Source organism: Cyanistes caeruleus, chromosome 1 (assembly GCF_971803275.1).
Source record: "Cyanistes caeruleus chromosome 1, bCyaCae1.hap1.1, whole genome shotgun sequence".
Lineage (NCBI taxonomy): Eukaryota > Metazoa > Chordata > Aves > Passeriformes > Paridae > Cyanistes > Cyanistes caeruleus.
In genome coordinates, this window is record NC_141701.1 from 150066147 (window position 1) to 150086579 (window position 20433).

Sequence of the window (20433 nt, forward strand, 5' to 3'; positions counted from 1 at the left end):
CCTGCCCTACATAGCTGGTGCTGTTGGTTAGCCAGGCAGGGTTTCCAGAGCATAAAGCAGCAGAATTGTTCCTGATCATCACCAAAAAAAATAGGTTGTGGGTTTTTTTTTCCTAATGAAATGGAGGGAAATGCTGATTTTTCAGCAGGCTCTGGGTTTCTCTCCCTCCTCTTGAATGGACATAAAATATGACTAGGTGCACATCTGTGCAATGGTCCTGGAGAGCTCCAGCTTGCTCCACGAGGCCGTGAATCCCCAGGAATGCCTCCCTGAGGATGGGCTTTGCTCACTGTCTCCTTCTGTGCCCTCCCTGCAGGCGTCCAGCACGCGCCCGGAGTGCAGCATCATGCAGGAGATCGAGGAGGAGCGCAGCCAGTGCCTGGCAGAGCTGCCCTGGGACAACCAGACCTCAGGTATGGCAACGCTCTCATCCCTCCCTGGCCAGCAAAACCACATCCCCTAGCCTCACAGCTGCCTTGTCCAGGCCATTTCCCAGCCCTTCTGCTTCTGGAGCAAGGATTCCTCCAGCTGCTCCTCAGGAGGGAGAGAAATGGGTGCTTCCAAAGCACACTTCAGTCAGCCAAAGGTTCCAGCAGCTCTGCAGGTTCCTTCGCAGCCTCCAGGCTGGAAAAGCCTAACTGAGGTGTTTCAGTGGGTTTAATCACAGTTGTCCACGTCTCTGAAGTGGAATTTTCCCAATTTTTCCTTGGGAACTGAAAGCCTGAAGTTCTTCCAGGCCTTGGATTACTTCAAGAGAAGTCACTGTGACCATCTCCTTTGATTGAACTGCCCTCCCTTCCCTATGCCAAAATTGCTCCTGTTCTGGTGGTGAAGCAGAGGGTGCTCCAAGGCTGTGAAGTATTTCTGGAGTTGGGACAGGCAGCTGAGAGCCTCTCCTTGTTCATGGAGCACTCACCACACTGAGGAATCCCCTGGAAGGGTCTCCACTCTCCTTAGCCCTCTTCCTGCTCAAATCATCAGGAAAGAAGAAAGGTTTTGGTGCTATCCCATCCCATCTTATCCCATCCCATCCCATCCCATCCCATCCCATCCCATCCCATCCCATCCCATCCCATCCCATCCCATCCCATCCCACCCTGACCTGCAGCAGAGCTGTCAGAACAGAACCCCAAGTTAAAGCATCCATTTGGATCTCTCCCCCTCCAAATGCCTCTCCCAAGTTACCAGCCCCGTGTCTGTCAGTAAAAGCTGTGTAGGGACCTAGGTGAGAGTGCCAGGATCCAAAAAGAAGGGATCAGTTTGCTGGGAAAAGGGCTGGGAAGATGAATCTCAAATCCCTTCTCCTGAAAGAGGGAAAAGTGGAAGAGGAAACTCTCCACTGGCAAGGTTTGCAGCCAGGCCACAGACTGAAGGACTGTTCTGATAGAACAGAATCCTGGGACAAGCTGATCCCAGGAGGAGCTTCACTGGATGCCAGGAAAGCTTTTGGCCCCTGCTTTTATCTACTAAGGGATGGTTGTCTTTGATTTGGAAGCTGTTTCAAGTGTCCCTGTGCAGTTAAATGCAGCCTTTTGAAGAAATGTGCTTCTGGAACTCAGTAAAGGGAGAACTCAGGCTGGATAAAAAGCTTCATCTGAAAGCCAGCTAAATGTTTCATTTAGTTTTCATGGATATTTAAAGAAATTCAATTAAATACAGTACATTAAAAGGAGAAGAATAAATAGTTGAAGTGATAATATTTTTTTCAGCTTCTCCAGAATGCTTTTTCTCATTGGAAAGTTTAATCCAAAACAGGTTTTTTTGTTGGTTTTTGGGTTTTTTTTTTCTGTAACAGCAGAACTAAACCAATGCAAATATTTTCCCAATTCTGAAGTAAAGACACACAACCATGTTGCAAGTCATTAGTGCCCAAAGCAAGTACACAGAAATACTTTGGAGGGTTTTTTCCCAGATGGAATGCTGAAATATTGGGCTGGGATAAATCTGCATTTCCACTAGTCACTAATGATGAACTGGAGTGATTCAGAAATTGCAGTTTTGAGCACAGGAAAATGGTTTTGTCCATGGAGGACATACTGAAACTGGAGTGGCAAGACAAGGGGGAATGGCTTCAAACTGGAAGAGAGCAGGTTTAGATTGGGTATTAGGAAAAAATTCTTCCCTGAGAGGGTGGGCAGGCCCTGGCACAGGGTGTCCAGAGCAGCTGTGGCTGCCCTGGATCCCTGGAAGTGACCAAGGCCAGGCTGGACAGGGCTTGGAGCAGCCTGGGATAGTGGAAGGTGTCCCTGCCCATGGAAGGGGGTTGGAAGATGATTTTAAGGTCCCTTCCTTCATGGAAAGCAGTTGGCATCCATTTACCCCAAAACATCAGCAGGTATTTAGGAGCTCAATACCTGACTTTATTTCCCAGACACAACTGCCCAGGAGGCAACAGGAAAATGCAGAATTGTTGGCTCTTAAATGGGTGGCTGTGGATGAGTGTATGGAGTTCTGTGCTGTGTGCACAGGTAATTTCTGAGTGCCGACACAGGATGTGTTTCCCCTTCAGAGTGATCTGAGCATGTGAGCACAAGTAGGTCAAACAAGATGTTTTTGCTGGAGCAGGGCTCCATAACTCAATAAATGCTGAGCTGTAAAATCAAACTTTGAACTTTGACGGTTGGGGGTGAGGGGGAAGTTTGCTGGAGAGAAATCTCATGAAGGTGATGATACGAGGTCATATGAAGGTGATGACTCTTTCATCTGAGTGTTGCTGGAAAGAGAAATCCTAGTAAAACTCTGAGGAAAAACATCATTTTAACCCAGTTCAATCCCCTAGAACAGGAGGATGGAAAGCAATTGAGGCTCCAGTTAGGGTTTGGTGATCCTGTGATCTGCAGAGTACAACTTTGATTTATGTCCAGGGAGTTTTGTTACCTTGTGCACTTCCCAGGCCTTTTCAGGAGAAGGAGAATCACTTGCGGTTTAACGAGCGCTTCTTTACCCTTTCTAATCAAGTGAGTGGAAACAAACACAGTGTCTCAGTACATTCTGGAAAGAAAGCTTTGTTTAGGAGCCATTATCACTTGTATTGATCAGAGGGGCTTAATCACAGCTGTAATTTGATGTGTCAGACAGATTAGTCACTTGTTAAGAGCACTTGATGGTGGTGCTGAGGTTGATCATTGGCTGTGGTTAAGGAGGTAGATTTCCACTCTAAACAAAAACGTCCTTCCTTTTTTTTTGTCTTCAAACACCCACCCCTTCCTCACAGGGGATGAACATGCATGAAATCCAGGCTTTCTTTTCAGATTAAATTTCTTCCATCCCTGAAAGTGTCCAAGGTCATGTTGGACAGGGCTTGGAGCAACCTGGAATAGTGGAAGGTGTCCCTGCCCGTGGCAGGGGGAAGGAGATGATCCATGTGAATCCCACTATTTCCTGTTAGGAGTGTGATTCAGTATCTGTGGATTTACCCTTATTTGAGGAGGTTTGACAATTAGACTTGATAATTTTAAAGGTCTCTTCCAACCCTGATGATTCTGTGATTCTACAGCCTGGGGTCAGTAAATATTGCCCAGCTCTGAGGAGGAGAAGTTTGGTTTTTAGAGGAGTGTTTAATTTGTTTTCCAGCACAAGAAAGGCTGCAGAGGATGCACTGAGGGGGAAATCCACAGGGAAAAGCAGATGAAGCTGGCAGTGTGTACAGAGGAGAACCAAAGGGCAGTGAGATCAAAGCCTGGGCTTTTAAGGAAGTTTGTAGCCATCAGAGTGTCGCCCTGAGAATCAGGCCTTTCTATATTGTTTCCACAATTTCTAGCCATTTTCCCAGGAAAGTAACCACAAACATAGGTGTTTATACATTCCATTAAAGATTTGCCTTTTGTTGGACATCTCTCACAGCCAGTGTGGTTGGGAAGGTGGTGACCTGACTATCCAATCCCTGGTCATGGTCAAAAACCTATAAATACTGAAAGAACAAATAAACTTTTCTTCTTCTTTCACCACACCTCGAGCTGTGTGCATCATTTTGTGTCCAACAGTGACATCAGAGGACACCCAACAGCCTCTTTGCAGGGCTGGAGGAAGGAGAGTTTAATGGCAGAGCTTGCCCAGTTTCTGGAAGGGTGTGTGGGATGCACATGGCTGGATTTCCTGAGCAGGACTGGCCTTGAGCTACTCTGCCTTGATTTTCTTTAACTCCATGCTGAAATAACTAGCAAAGGCATCCAGTGGCACATGTGATTCAACACAGGAGTGGATTCTTTGCCATTAAAATCAGGATCAAAAACAGGATCCAGGGGCAGCCACAGCTGCTCTGGGCACCCTGTGCCAGGGCCTCCCCACCCTCTCAGGAAAGAATTTTTTCCTAATACCCAATCTAAACCTGCTCTCTTTCAGTTTGAAGCCATTCCCCCTTGTTTTGTAGACATAGACCAGATTCACATGGGCAAACAACCATGGCACGGGAATGACTTCTGGCGAGGGATCTTCACTTGGTTTTGGGAATCTCTGGTGTGTTTTGGCCAGGTGTAGGCATCTCTTTCAGGATGTGATGAATCCTGTTCAGATTGTCTTGTCTGTTGTCAAAATATTTAAAATGAGAGGAATCTTAGTGAGCAGCCCAGGTGTGTAGGAAAAAAACCACATTTCACAGATAATCTCTGTGCTGGTGTCCGCTGGCTTGGAGGGGATTTGGCCAGATGAGCTAAAATCATGGCAAGGGGATTGAACAAGATGACCTTTAAAAGTCCCTTCCAACCCCAATTATTCCATGATTCTGTATTCCAGAAGAGGGGAATGCAGTCCCAGCCTCATTGAAGACTGGGATTTAGCTCCAGCTGCTTTTCCAGCTAGCAGATATGTGTGCAACACAGCGGCTGCTCAGCTGATAACGCACTGAGCAGCAGTAGGGAAGCTCTCCCGAGGGTTGGGATAAGGGAATTTGCTTCCCAGACTCACAGACAGAGGCAAATCCCTCTCTGTGAAATGTGGCTGAGCTCCTGTAGGCTGCAAGGCAGGAACCACCACTGCACTGCTTCCTCCTGACTTGCACTTGCCTCTTTTGGTCCCAGAGCACACTGGAGTATTTCTGGGTTTGTTTTTGGGAAAATTTCGCTTCTCCATGGTTGTAATTTTCAAACAATTCAGCTTAAATTGAAGCACACAAATGAAATGATAATAAATAAATAAATAAAAATGTAGCCCTCTCTTTGTGAAAGGGGCAGGAAAATCAATCAGGTCTAGGTTGGCTGGCTCAGCTCATTATCTGTTTATCTCATTATTACTAATTAATTTGGTCTGCAATCAGATATTCTTCCAGAAGCAGGAGAGTTATTTAGGGATAACAGCTGAATAAGGAACCAGGACTCGTGTCTGGGTGGGATGAGCAGCTCTGGAGACCAAGAGCTGTGCAGGAAGCACGGTCTTTGTGGAATCAGAGTCATGGAGTGCTTTGGGACCTTAAAGCTCATCCAGTTCCAGCCTCCTGCCATGGACAGAGACACTTTCCACCATCCCAGGCTGCTCCAAGCCCCATCCAACCTGGCCTGATACCCCTAGTCCTTCAACACTGCACATTTTTGTTTGCTCTCTAGCCCTCTCTGCTTTGGAAATAGAATAAAACCCAATAAAAAAGTTTGAAAAATGGAAAACATGGAAAAAAAATAGTGCCATTCCCCCTCTCAATGCCTGTTCACATCTGCTTAACTTTCATATGCCTCACACTTGTGAGACAGAGATGAGTCCTGCAAGCTCGTCATCACCATTGTCCATGAAAAAAAATCCAGGTGGGAAATGGCCCATGCTGTTTAAACTCAGAATTTCGCTTTTGCTGTTCCACAGTGGAGGCTGCCTTGAAAAACCAAGTTTGGAGCCTGGGGGGTCTCTGTCAGTCCCCCCAAAGAAGTCAAAGCGAGTTTGATGGGAGGAGAAGCAGTGAACATATGGAAATTAAAAATCAAGCTGGAAAAAAAAAAACATTGATGAAGTTTAAATTAGGAGCCTCTTTATTCATCACCATCTGTTTATAGTGCAGCAAGATAAGAAATAATTAATAGTTCCTTGCTTGGAAAAGTTCAAGTGAATTCTCACCTCCCAGTTGCATAAGCCCTGCTGGGGCAGATGAGGTGTCAGTGGGATTTGTGGGACAATCCTGTTATCAGCAGCTCTCCAGGTGATGGAGAAGGCACCATGTGGCTGATCCAGCTCAAGAACTCCAGAGTGCCCAAAGTAGGGTGGGAAAAACTGGATGTGGCACTTGAGGATGCACATCAGCGGGGAACGTGGCGGGGATGGGTTGGTGGTTGGATTTGGTGACCTCAGGGGTCTTTCCCAATCTCAAAGATTCTGTGATTTTGTCATTTCAGAGTTGTGTAGATCTCTCATCAGTCTTGTACCATATTCATCAGCCTCCTAAAAAATCCTGGGACAGCAGGAATGGCATTAAATGACAGCAATTGGTCAGCTAAATCAAACCCTAAATCAAACCTCTGTCAACAGTTTAGCTCAGTCTAAAATACATTTGATCTTGATGGTGTCTCTAAAAGCAAAAGGACCTGCTGGACTTTTTGCCATGTTTTCTTGTATTAATTTTTAATTTGCTTTTTTTCCTATTACTCCAGCCTCTGTGATACAAGGGGCTTTTTGGTTTCATTCTTGCTCTGACCAGCAGCACTGGACATCATTCCCCTCCATTCCTTGGCAGGGTGGCCTCTCCTACAACAGTAGAAAATTCATGGGATATCAAGACCTTAAACCCCAGACTCTCACGCAGGATCAGTACCAAAGTCAAGTTCCCTTTTATTTAACAGGAATTTTTCTCCCTGTTCTTTGGCAATAGTCACCATACACAGTAGGACAGGTCCTTCCAAATGATCTTCCTTCCCCATTCCCTCATCTCTCTGGGACTCTTCCCAAACACCTTCATGCTGCAGCTCTTACAGAGCTGGAACCCACTCCCCAAAAACTCAAAATAAAGAAATCTGCCATGGGTTTTTCAGAGGAGAACCTTTGCAGACTCTGCTGTGAAACTGGCCCCTGAAACACGAGGAGGGAGCGGTGTTCTCGCAGCGTCTGAACCCTGAGAACCAACCCCAGATTTTGGTGTTGGCTGCTTTGATCTGGCCTGAGGCCAATGCTGTTCTTCCAGACCAGGAGGTTCTTTCTGAGGAAACAGTCATCACCAAAATTTTCCCTACAAATGCTTCTTTTTCTGTCCATCCTTGCTCTGTGACTCACTGCCCATCTCTCCAGGGAGCACTGCTAGTTCCCTGTTGAGTTTTGGAGATGTGGTTTAGTGGTGAACACGGTGCTGCTGGCCTCAATGGCTTTGAAACGTTTTTCCACCCTCAGCAATTCCATGTTTCCAACAGTGGTCCCTCAGTTGTTTGTCTGAGCCCACCCTCCCACCTGAAGTGCCAAACGCCCACCAAAACCAGGATGAAATTCCAGCAGGGACCCACACAGCACCTCATCACTCCTCCCTATGGAGCTAAGAGCTGATTTTTGCCTTGACCTCACCTCTCCACAGATACTGAGACGTTCCAACATCTGTCTTCTGCCTTAAGACACAGCAGGGGTGGAGGCTTTGCTTTGCTGCTGGCTCCTGGCTGGAAGTTCTCTAACAAGCAGCAGGGTTTGTGGGACTTGGGAACAGCTGTGCTGGAGTTTGTCAGGATTAGCAGCCACTTAGTGGACATAAATTTGTGCTGGAAAAGGCATTTTAGTTTGTAGAATGTGTCACACTTTCAAATGCCAGCAAAGGTTTTGGTTCCTTTTTATTTTTTTTTAACATGGGATAATAGATAAATGCACACAGGCTTAGCCGTGCAAAGGTTATAGAAATAAGGAGAAAGTGCCATTGCTGCAGATCAATAGAAAATAAATTCAAATAATTCAATTCAATATAAATGCAATAATTTTCAAAGCTCTGGATAATGGCTCAAATTAAATCCGTCTATGCAGAGCAGCTTGTGTTTGTTCCTCTCACATGCCATGAGATTTCTGGTTAAAAAAATCTCTCCTTCCTCATATTTTCTTTTTGTTTTTTTCCTTAATATTGACTGTATCAGAGCACTGTCATGATGGTATCCACCCTTTTTACCTGGGATTGGGGAATATTGCATACACCATAAGTGATGTTGGGAAAAGCATTCCTGGAGGTCGAGCCACTCGTCTTCACGATGAATTCCTTTCTGGAGATGCCAATATGGGAAAAACCATCTAGGAAGGTACCCAAATTCAAAGCCTGGTGCTCTATTAATCCAGTTGTCTGTAACTCCTGGAAGAGCAGAGGGATTTGAGTGAGGAAACCCTGGAATAATGCTTTAAGCATGCTCTGTGTCAGAGCACTGGAGATCTTGTTTAGAGGCTGCTGAGGAGATAAGTCATGGTTTTGGCAATGTCCTGTGTAAACCTTCATCTTAAATCTTGGATCTTTTCTTCCAGTTTACATGTTCTGGAGTTAGGCAGAAGGGCTCAGCTCACAAATTTGATTTATGAAAAGAAGGGATTAAAAAAGTAGAGTGATTATTTAGTTCATTGGTTGAAAAAGGCTGAAAGATTACAATTTAAAAAAAACAACAAAATTGTTTCGTAATAGATGTTGTTGATGGAAAATCTCATAGGATTTTCATGCTTAAAAATCACCCTCCAGCAACAGTCACTGGTGATTTCTTTCATGCTGATTAGAATGGCTCAGTCTGGGGGCTTTAAAGTGAGGTTTCCTTCATATGTCTTTGAGTCAAATTTCTGCAAATATTTAGGAAGAAAGTTATTTTTTAATGCATTTCTGTTGAGTGCTTGGACAGCTTCTACTTGCAAAAGTGATAAACCAGGTTTTACAGTAATTAATGGTGCTCTTGTTATGGAATCATGGAGTTGCTAAGGTTGGAAAAAACCTTTAAGATCATCAAGTCCAGCTTGTGGGGAAAATGAAATCCTAGACTTGCCACAGATATTGAGGCAAAGTCCAAAGCAAACTCTTTTCACTTATCCTGAATTTTGGGATCCCTTTTCCTTTCTGTGGTTGCCCAAGTCCCTTTTCTGCTGAACTGGAGCTGCAAATCCCCGAGTGAGCGATGCCCTGGCAGGATGGTGGCTTTCCTTCAGCTGGATGGATTCTCTGTCACATCCTGCCTGCAGTGCTGGAGTGACAGCAGGCAGCACAACAGGCAAAAAATAAACACCCAAAGGAAACAGAAGGCTGTGGAAAGCTGTAAGGGGAGCTCTGAGGGGATGAGGTTGCTGCAGAGCCGGCTGTCAGTGGTGCTACAAACACAAAAGGTGATGAGATGGAGCTGGGGGAAGGAGAGAAGCCCAAAGGATGCTGGAGTGGGACAGGAGGGCACAGCAGTGACTTTTTCAGGGAAGAGAGGGAGGATGCATTTAGCAAAACCTCAGAGCCAAGCTAACCCAATCTGTCACCAAAAAATAAATAGGGTAAAACCCTACTCTGCGAGCCCAGGGCAGGATGGGGTAGAATTAAACCCACCAAAGATACAAGGGAGAAATGATAGGGAGTTGTTTCCATGCTGGAAGCTACTAAATAGTCTGGGACACTTCAGCTTGAAAAAGAGATGCCCAAGGAGGGATATTAAAGAGGATTTTATGAGTTTTCTCCCCAGGGAAAGGGATATTATAAGAGCTAGTGAAGCCAGCCATGAGCAGGTTCAAAGTGAATTCAGGAAAGGATATAATTTTTCTGTCAGTGGACACTTAAATCGTGCAATGCCTTAGCACAGGAGGTTGTGAATTCTAAAAATTTTCCTGGGTTCAGAATCAAAATCCAATTGCATTTAACTTACAAGATTTATGGGAGAAAAAAAGAATCTACCTACAGTATTTTTTATTATTTCATATGATTTTTAAATAGAAAACAATCCCTCATTTGGGAGGTGTCTGCTCTCTGGAGTCTGTGGTGGCAGCAGTGACCCAAAGCTGATGGAGGGCTTTCCTCCACTGAGATTAAATTCAGACTGCCTGGGTGGTGCTGAGTTTTGGGTTGTTGCAGGCACCATTTTTTGGAGTCTGTTTCCTTCAGTCAGGCTCAGTGCTCAGCTGGGCAGGGAGATAGATGCAGTGATAATTGGTTGTAATGAGACGTTTGTAACGAGGCAAGCCACGGGTGAGCACCAAGGCTGGGCTTGTCAGGGCACAATAAATGTCACCCCATGGCTGTTTACAGTCCTGAGAGCTTGGGAGCTGCCTGCTGCTATGAAATTGGAGTGAAAATGAGATTTTATTGCAGCACACCAGGTTGTGATGGTGCCCTGGGATGGCTCAGCCTGGCTTAACTGAGCTGTGTCTTTGCCTTGCTGTTATCCCTGTGGGTACCGAGAGCTCCTGAGATACCCCAGGCATCAAATGGGCATCTCTGCATCTGAGCAGGGATTCCAAGAGCAAAATGTGTGGGAATGTCCTTCAGAAGAGACCTGGAATGACCCCCCAAGGCATTGGGGAGAACTTGGTGTGAGGGTTTGGGGGGTGGTGCTTGGTCAAAGGTTGGACTCGATATCCTTGGAGGTCTTTTCTAACCTCAATGATTCCATGATTCAGTGAGAGACTGATGTGCTGAAAGGCTTTTTCCCTGAACTGGGAGTTCACCTGGCTCCAGAGAGTGCCTGGTACCAGCCTGCTGCCATTCATTTCTTGCCTCAGCCAGACCAAGTCCCATCTCAGGGCTGTGCCAAAGCTCTGGGAATTCATGTTTATTCATGAGGGGAACTTACTCTCTGCTGCTTCCTAGATAAGCTTCCACCACGATTTGCTGTAAGCATAGATATGACTCCAATAAATGGGTTTTTATGCTTCAGTCTGCCAGTCCTGCAAGCCAGTGTGCCTCGTGAGAATTGACCTGTTTTCTGTTTATTAACCTTTTAAAGAGAGAGGAAGGGAGAGCTCTGCTCCACTTTTAGCAGAGCAGTGGGAAAGGTGTGCTGGGACCCCTGAATGCCCTGAAGCTTCTGAGCCAGAGCCCCTTAGAGGAGGGCTCTGAGTGAGGCTGATGCAGCCCTTGGCTTCCTTGTGGGGTATTTGGCTTGCAGAGAGGGAGGCTGAGCTGCTGCACAGAGGCATCTGAGCTCCAGCTCCTCTAGAGGTGTGAAGGATTTCTCCCTGCAGCCCTCCAGAAGAAGATATTCAGCTCCACAGAGCGCTTCTTGGTCTGGCAAGGAAGGGTAGGGCAAAGCTGAGGGTGTGGGAATCACAGATAAAATAATTAAAATGGGGAAAAAAAAACAAAACCCTCTTTTTAAAAATATTAATTTAATTTTTTAATGTTTAATTTTGTAATGACAAGAGTTTAAAGACACCTGAGACACCCAGAGAGGTGGTAAGTGAAGCTTACTTAAAAAACCCACACCCTGATTTTTACACAGCTCCCCCAGACTCACCTGGGATCCTTCCCAAAGCAAGGCACAGCCCTTGGCAGTGTGTATCCCGTGTTTTTTTTGGGACAGGCACAAGAGCAGAGCAGTTCTTTTGATGGAAGTGGAGAGAAGGTGTGTTTTTAACTCATTGCCACTCACTGAGTGAGGATTGATAAATGCCTTTGCATCCTCCCTGCAGACACCGAGTGCAAGGTAGACGACAACATTTATAATTAATTAATGAGGAAGCACTTATCAATCCCCAAACACGACGTGATCAGGTCAGACTTGTCACCTTTGCTACATCCAAGTGGTACCACAGAGAAGAGAGGGATTTCCTTGTTTCAAGTGCATATTTTTGCCTGCCAATCCCCAGATCCCAGCTCTTTTCCAGGATAAAGTCTATCAGCTTGGGAGGAAGAAAAGCATTTTCTGGAAGGTTCCTTGACAAAGGTTGTCTGTGTGGGTCAGATGAAAGGGCACAAAGTTTTACCTGAAGTTGGGATGGGATGATTGGACTGTGCATGTAAAGCATTTTGCAGGTATCAATCTTCAATTATTCCAATTCTTTAAACTCCAGTTATTCTCTTCTGCTCATAAAAATCACTGATTTTCCTGCACTGCAGATAATTGGCACAAGAAGGACACAGACCTGTTAAAAGGCCCAGAGAAGCTGTGGCTGCCCCTGGATCCCTGGAAGTGTCCAAGGCCAGGTTGGAGCAGCCTGGGGTAGTGGCAGGGAGTTTTGATGAGATGATCTTTAGGGTCCATTCCAACCCAAACCATGCCAAGATTCTCTGATCCTGCAGTGACAGGCACTGCCAGCCAGAATTCTGGATTCCATTGCCTTCTTTATTTATTGCAGAAATATTTACAGCATGTCCAGGGCAGCGATGAGGCAGATTGGTGTTTTAAGAGTTAATAGCAGGTACAAGGTGTGTTTACAGAGCAATAATTTGTAAAAGTACACTTTATGTGTCTTGCAAGGCCAGTTTCACTTTCTTCTAATCAGAAAAAAAATAAAATAATAAGCTTTTGATACAAAAGTGAGCACCTAAAGGTTTTCTTCACACATCAAAGGTGGTGCTGAAAAATGTCAACAGAGAAAAAGATACAGATCACCAAAACTCTCAGAGTGCATAATTCAGGGCATTTAAAAAGCCATCTGATGCTATCAGATGGCTTTTATTTTGTATTATAACCTATCATGAGGTAATAGCTGCACTCTAATTTATTGCAGTTGGCGGAGGAAAAGACTGCAGAATGTGAAATATTCCGTCATGGAATCATTTTCCGTGGAATCTTTAACATCCTGACACTTTTGGAGCTGTTTGGTGGGAGATAAGAGTGAGGCTGTGAGAGCTGAGCTGGGCACCTGATACAAGGACCTGAAACCTGACTTTTAATGAGCTGTGCAGGAGAGCTGCATGAAGGAGATACCATCATTCATTCCATTTTTCAGGCTCTGATAAACTCAGCTGCGGACTTCATTTGAGAAGTTCAGTTTGTTCATGAAAGAAGCGGGGAGGGGGAACATGTAAAATCACTTTGAAAGCGAGTTAAGGGTTCTTTTTCAGCTTCAAAGCATTTCTGTGTGCTCTCTGTCGATCTGGGACAGATCTGCCTCCTTAGCTCAAGGACTAAAAGATGATTTAAAGGAGGAATTTCAGAGCAGAGCATAATTACCAACAGGTGCAGCCTGACAGGGGTTTTTGTAGTTCCTTTTGCTGCCACGTGAGAAGTATTTCCTCAACATTTTCTCCCCACTTTGCTCTTCATATCCCAGTCTCTCTCATGTGGGGCTGCTGGCCCTGTTATAAACAAGGCTAGAGACTTTTTGATGTAATTAAAGCCTGGCCTGTTTATTAATACTGAGCTGCAGCTGAAGGAGAACCCAGGCTAGTCCTGTGCGCTCCACGCTACAAACCGGGACAGCAACAATGCATCCCAACAAACTCTCGAACAGAAAAAGCGCCTGCTAACACGTAACACCCTGATTTATACCCTCCCTTAGGCCTGGATTGGTCCGTTTTGGATCCTTTTCAGGATTGGCTGCTTTCCTGGGCTCTGATTGGTCCATAGCCACGCTCATCCTGGTCCAATCATTTTCCCAGGGCATCAAATGATTGGTGGATGTTTCTTCCAGTCATTACTCGCGGTGCTGATGACATCACATTCTTGAATGTTCTTGAATGTTCTATTCCAGGCCCCCATAAGCCCCCTCATATTTCTTACCAATCCCCATTCTGTCCACCTGACCCCAATCCAGTTTCAACCCCGATCACTCCAAAATCCTTAAAAATCATCTTAACAACTTTACAACAATTAAACATAGTTAACTTTTATCATAACATCAATTAACTCTCCAACAGTAACAGCTTTAATTAACCTCCCAAGTTCAACAAACAGATCCCCTGTAACAGCCCCAACAGCACTGAGTCACATTTGGGGGAGCGTTTCCATCTAATGGGGTGTGACAAATAACTGAGAACACAGGTGCTGGGAAAAGGGAGCTCTGCTGACAACCCATCCATCTCACCCAGGCAGCAACTGAAGTGCTTAGCTGTTGGAAATATAAAGCAGGGGGAAAAAAATGTCAAAATTCTGCTAAGAACTCTAAAATGGTAACATATCGATGTAAAAACATGAAATGTGTTTGATTCCTTTTAATTTTTTTTATTTTTTTTTTAATTCAGATCTGCCAACTCCTTTTGGCTTCAGCGTTGATGTTGCATGATCCAGCAATGCAGCATGCATGGGATATTATTAATGCCTTTTGAGAAATAAAAGGGTAAAATCAGAGCATTATAAATCTGTGGAAAGGACATGGCATTTTTTTCTTTCCACAAAAGCTTCTATTCTGCCCAGAAAATCTTCAGCACTGCCTCATTTTGACAAAACCCTGTTTTCTCCCTGTGTTGGTTCTTCCTTCATTCCTAGCTTGGATAGCTCAGGATGTGCCACATTCCCTCACTCTTCCTTAGGGATCATCTCCTGCTCAGCTTCCAGCATTTTGGTGCCTTTTCCCCTTTTTAAGAAGAAAACTTCATCTGGTGAAGGGATTTTGGTCCTGGATCCCTTGATTGTCATCTATGTCCCCTTCCTGCCAAGAGGGCTGCACAATCATTGCCATGGGAAGAAAAAGATGATGGCATTTGAGGGAAGCAGAGAAGGAAGGGGACAGTGTCTCAGGTTCAGATCAGGGGTTTAATGCAACAGGGAGTGACAAGGACAAGGAAAAGAGATATTTAATTGGGAATTTCTTCCTTTTTAATCTAGGAGAAGACATTGCTCTTGTATCAAGCCTGATTTGTCTCTTTTTTTTGCCCTTATCTGTTGTTCTTTCCATACTGATTTCTGGAAAATTACGGTGCTGAATTTTAGGGACTTGGGGATCTAAAAGCTGCGTGTCTAAAGGAAATATTTCTGTGAGGTTTCATTCCAAAAGGTGTCTGTGCCAGGGTGAGGAGCTCTACACACCTTTGCAGAGCTGCTCTTCTGCATCCAGCACTCCTGAGTGCTCCACCATCTGCTTTTCTCTCTTCCCCAGGCTGCAGGAGGCAGTGGGACAACATCACGTGCTGGCCTGAAGCAGAGGTGGGAGAAGTTGTGGTACGGCCGTGCCCCAAGTACTTCAGATTCCTGACCTCCTTCCTGGGTAAGCAAATCCCAAAGCAGCTCCACAGCTTCACTCCAAGGGGTTTCTCATCCTTCCAGAGGGAGAACATCTCAATAAAGGGGGAGAGAACAGCTCTTAGCCAGAGGTAAAGGAGGTTTCCAAGCCATACATGAATTCCCAAACATCAAAACATCCTCCCTGCACTTGCAGCACCGCTACTGTGGAGCACAGGGATGCAAAAAAGGCTCCTGGTGAAATCCAATAATATGGATGTTGTGCAGTGAAAACTGAATCAACCTGTGGAACAGTTGTGTTTGTTGTGCCAAAACGAGCAGTTTAGCACAATAATTAATTAAGTTTCTGACAGAAAAGAAACAAGTTGGAGCTGTACATAATAAAGTTTTGTTTCCTTTTTTTTTTTTCTGCTGGAATGACAGATGTGGCTACAGGCCAAGGAATTAACCTGACAAACAATGAGCAGGGGAGGTTAATGGAGGAGGTGGCTCTAACTCACTGTTCAGGGTGTTCTGAGAAGCTTTAGTGTAAAACTCAGGTCTCAGGGGGCCATGCAGCAACAGGGCTGATTGTGTCTCCAGGTAGTTTATAGTTATTTTTCACTGTTTTATTATAGGAGTCCTGCAGGCCTTAACGGAGAATTAAGTTCTTTTGCACTGGAGATCCTGACCCTCCATTTTTAAAGCCATTTTTAAAGCAAACACACTGGATAAATTAGGAATGGGGGTAGGGGCACAGTATCATCCCTGTTCAGCAGACCTGGGCACTGCACTCATTAACCAGCACATGCTGATTACATGACTTGCTCAAGGCCACACCAAAATTCTTTTCAGGCACAGAAGGGAAATTCAAAATCCCTTGGGTCCAATCCTAGCGCTGACTTCCTCGTTTCCAAAATCCCCTGGTGGCTCATCACTCCTGTGTCAACAGCCAGGGAGAAGAGGCAGAAGCTGCTGTGATATCACATCTTGCAGGACAAGACCCCTGTGCATTGGATCAGCCATGTGGAATAATTTCCTGCTGTTCCTGCTCTGTGCCCTCCCCCGAGCACAGCATTCACTCACTGGGTGTTGTATATTGGCAGAGTTAGTGAAACACAAATTAAAATCTCTTAAAAACGCTTTCTAGTGCATCATCCCACCAGAGCTGAGCAATGAGGAAAATATTGTGTATATTTGATTTATATAGAGAGGTCAAGCACTGGAACAGGCTGCCCAGGGAAGTGGTGGATTCATTGTCCAGGAAAATGTTCAAAAATAGGAACATGGTTTAGTGTGGGCCTGGCAGTGTTGGGTTAATGGTTGGACTCGATGTTCTTAGTGGTCTTTTTAAACCTCAGTGACTCTAAGGTTCCATTTTATGTATATATTTTTTTTTTCCTTTTAAATCATTGGGACTGTGTTGGCCTTAAGCTAAGGAAAGTGGAATATATTTAATTTTGTGGCAGGATGGGCTTATGAGACTCAATAAATTTGCCTGTTCAGGTACAACTGCTCTGAGATGTCCCAGGACATCCTGGTCTCTGAGTTCCCTGCAGAAAGGTGCAGATCTCCCATAGTTTCTGTGTCATTGGATCTGTCAGGTACTTCAGAGTATCTCAGCCTTAGGTTGGGTGAGAGCTGGGCTCTGCTCCTGGGGAACAAGGGACAGGACAAGAGGAAATGTCCTCAAGCTGGGCCAGGGGAGGTTCAGGATGGACATCAGGATAGTTTTTTTCATGGTGGTCAGGCGTGAGAAGGGGCTGTCCAGGGAGGTGTTGGAGTCCCCACCCCTGGAGGAGGTGTCCAAGGAAGGCCTGGAGGTGACACTCAGTGCTCTGAGCTGGGGAGAAGGTAGGGATCAGTCACAGGTTGGAATTGGTGATCTTGGAGGTCTTTTCCAACCTGAGTGACTCTGTGATTCTGTCTAGAGGATGATTCCTATTCTGGGAGAAGCCCAGACTTCCCTCAGAGCACTCAGAGCATAACTGGGCTCTCTGTGCCCTCATCTCAGTGCGCCCAGCCAAGAAAGAGCCTCAGACACGACCCTTCCCCGCACACCCCTGGGGCCAGTTGTGCTCTTGGGGGAGCCATGACCTCAGCAAATGTCACCCAGCCTTGCAGCTGGCAAGGTCAGCAGCCTTCTGGGGCGATTTCACATTGCTCTGGAGGAGTTTCCTCTGGTTTAATGTGGTTTCTGACTGTCATCCAGGGGTTCCAGTCACTGGAAATCTGGCTGGTTTGTACAAGGGTATGGAGTGATAGAACAAGAGGGAATGGCTTTAAGCTGACAGAGGGCTGGGTTAGATTAGATTTTAGGAGGAAGTCCTTCCCTGTGAGGGTGGGCAGGCCCCGGCACAGGGTGCCCAGAGAAGCTGTGGCTGTCCCTGGATCCCTGGCAGTGTCCAAGGCCAGGATGGATGGGGTTTGGAGCACCCTGGGATAGTGGAAGGTGTTCCCTGCCCATGGCAGAGGGTGGGACTGGATGAGCTTTAAGGTCTTTTCCAACCCAATCCATTCTATGATTTTATGATTGTATGGTTTGGTCAGTGGTTCATCTCAACTTGAATTAACCATTTACAGTGATCAGATGAACAACAGCATGAAAATTCTTGTTTGGTAAAGCACAGGGTGAGTTTCTTTGGAGAAAGCAGAGTCAGGACTCTTCATTTCTGCTGTTTGTAAAGTAGGGGTGTCTGTACAAGACTGGGGTCCAGGACCCCATTAATATCCACAGAAATGTGGTCAGCACTGGCTGAAGACGCTGTGGAGGTCCCTGCCCAGCTCTGGAAGTGCCATGGGCTCTATTGATGAATTTTCTGTTGACTGGAGGAGGAATGCAGGTACTGAGCTCACAGAGAGGCACCCACAGCACAGACACTGAGGGCTCCATTCAGGCTTTTAACCATAAACATCTGGTACCATTTGATAAACGTTGGAGGATCTAAAATCCACGAGGATTCCTCAGCTGGTGTTAAGATGCCTGTATTCAGGAAGCCAAATTTCCAACCTGAAATGGCATTTGCATCAACTGATTTTAGAGTTCTCCATAAGTCAGCCTATCTCTGGGCTGGTTTCACAGTCAGAGGTGAGGAACCTCCTTAGAGGCACAGTCCAGCTGGTTTTTAGGTCCTCACCCCAGGATGGGTTTAATACCATCCATAAACCACATATTTCTGTCCATTTGCAACCAAAAGATTGTGGAGTGGCTCTGGCAGATGAGATGTCTTCCAACAGGATTGAATTCCACCTCAGCAGAGCACCAACAGAACAACTGATGCCATTCCCAAAGCAGGAGCAGCGGCTTTGATTTTCTCTGAGTCAGAGGCTTTGTACAACCATTAACAAGGAAAGCAGTGATGGTCTTAAACAGAGGGAGGGGAAGATTTCCTGCTGTTTTATAGGATTTGTTGCAAATTTAATGCCATGGAAGGTTGTGAAGCAGCTCTTCCTTGGTAACAGTGAGTGCCATTGAGCAGCTTTCAAGGAACTCAATCATCTGGGTAATGTTTGTGTCGTACTCCCTGAGCCCTTTGCAGGAACATGAAAGCTTTTATCAAGTTGTGAGCCAGGGGAAATCTTTTTAATGTATTTATGGCAGGAAAAGGGTGGAGTACCAGGAAGCAAAGAGTTAATGTGATTTTTCTGCCTCATGGAGAATAAGCTCTTCAAATGACTAATATCCCATCTCATGGTTAATAAAGGATAAAATATCTTGTGGCATTTAAAAACCTTAAACTGTCTTGATGTCATTTGACATTAATTTTTTTATGGCATTCACAGATCCAGAAAATTTTCATTATTTCATAACGTTTGTCAGTGCCATGTGAGGGAGATGGATGAAAATATTTTTGGCACCTCACATTATTAAAGTGCACTGCTTTCCACCCCTCGACCAAGTGTTCCTGCTCTGTGTTTTGATTCGTGGAAGATGACATTTGTAATAGGGATTTATGTCTCACAGTTCTCCAAAAGCAAATGTCCACCATTCACAAGTTAAATTAGCACTGATGGTTTTTAAGCTTCAGCTCTGAGATTAATTGACCTAAGGGAGAGGGGATGGGCACAACCAAGCTTTGGAATCCCACTCAGCAAGTGAGATCCATCTGAATTCAGGCTTGACAAACTCCTTTTTTCTTCAGGTGCTCTAAATTTATTTCCCCTTTCCTTTCCCCTCCTTCATGAACACTTTTTATTCTGCATCGCTTCTGAAAAAGGAACAAAAATTGAATAAAATGAGGACAGGGATGAGCAGAGAGCAACAGATAAGAAGACATTGCCACATCTCTAAAGAACCCCAAAACAAACCATACCCATTATTTATTTGCTGCAATGGTCATTAAAATACCCAAGAAGTTGAGTGTGGTTTTTGTGGAGTTCTCTTCGGTGAGAGCCCTCGACCTGCTCAGGTGTTCTGTTCTCCACGTGTGCCTTCATATCAAAAAGGCAAAATTACCTGGAGAAAATGAGGCTCAGAGCAGGCATCACCATCCCTGGAAGTGTTCAAAAACGCGTGGACATGGTTTGATGGTGGCCTGGGCAGTGTGGGGTTAATGGTTGGACTGGAGGATCTTAGATAGCTTTTCCAGCCTAAAGAGAATCACACAGAGTCACAGAATGACCAGGTTGGAAGAGACCTTCAAGATCCGTTCTATGATTCCATGATTTGTTTGCAAATGAGGTGTCACAATGCTTGTGCCCCACTCCTCTGAAGGATGCTACACCCCCCACCTCTACCCAAAAATGTGCATCTTCTTCTCTTGGATGTTTCCTGGAATCCTCTCACTTCAGTTCAAAACATCAAATGAGAATTTTTTTCCTAAAATGTGACAGCTCTGTGTTTAGGATGAGAAAACAAACAGTTCACAGAAGGTGCCTAATCAAAGGGAACATTGTTATTGTTAAGAAAGGGGGAATTATCTATATTTATTAATTTGTATGTGTTATAAGGATATAAGGTTATAAGGATAACTCTTAGAAGTGAAAAGTGCAGGAAGGGGAAAGGAAAATTGAGTTTTGCCACAAAAACAGGGTGCAGGAAGTTTCAGGGCACTGGACAAGTGGCAGTAATATCTGCAGGCCAAAGTGATGTGAAAAACAACAAAGGAAGAAAATTAAGTCGGTCTTGTTTGATGTGCTGACCCAATGCCACAGGTTCTACTATGACACGAAGTATTGAAATGCAAAAATATAAAATAAACGTTAAACACTGGGCAGAAATTGCATTGAAAGAAGGCTCCTGTGAGGCCACAACTGAGGCAGAGAAAGCAAATTGGGAAATTATCCTGTCATGACTTTCCCCACAAACTTTTCCCAAGCCTAAGCACTTCAGCATCCAGCTAAGTGCAAGCTCTCTGCAAGTTTCAAGTGTTTCCCAGGAACAGTGGGGCAGATCAATAACAAAAAATGAAAGTAGTGATGTGCCAATGGGCCCAGCAGCGTCTTAATAATGGTAAATAATAGAAGTGTTACTGCTTTGATAGTTTCTGCTTGAAGAAATCGATTTATGCCC

The 20433-nt window shown here is 45.0% G+C and overlaps 1 protein-coding gene across 1 annotated transcript in view; it reads left to right on the plus strand.

The window, feature by feature from the left end:
- The window catches only part of VIPR1 (vasoactive intestinal peptide receptor 1), a 96204-nt gene that overhangs the window by 36436 nt on the left and 39335 nt on the right, over positions 1–20433 (plus strand). The window contains exons 2-3 of the mRNA XM_086866949.1: positions 317–413; positions 14860–14967. Coding sequence (XP_086723075.1) covers positions 317–413; positions 14860–14967 — 205 coding nt within the window. The remainder of the gene's footprint in view (positions 1–316; positions 414–14859; positions 14968–20433) is intronic.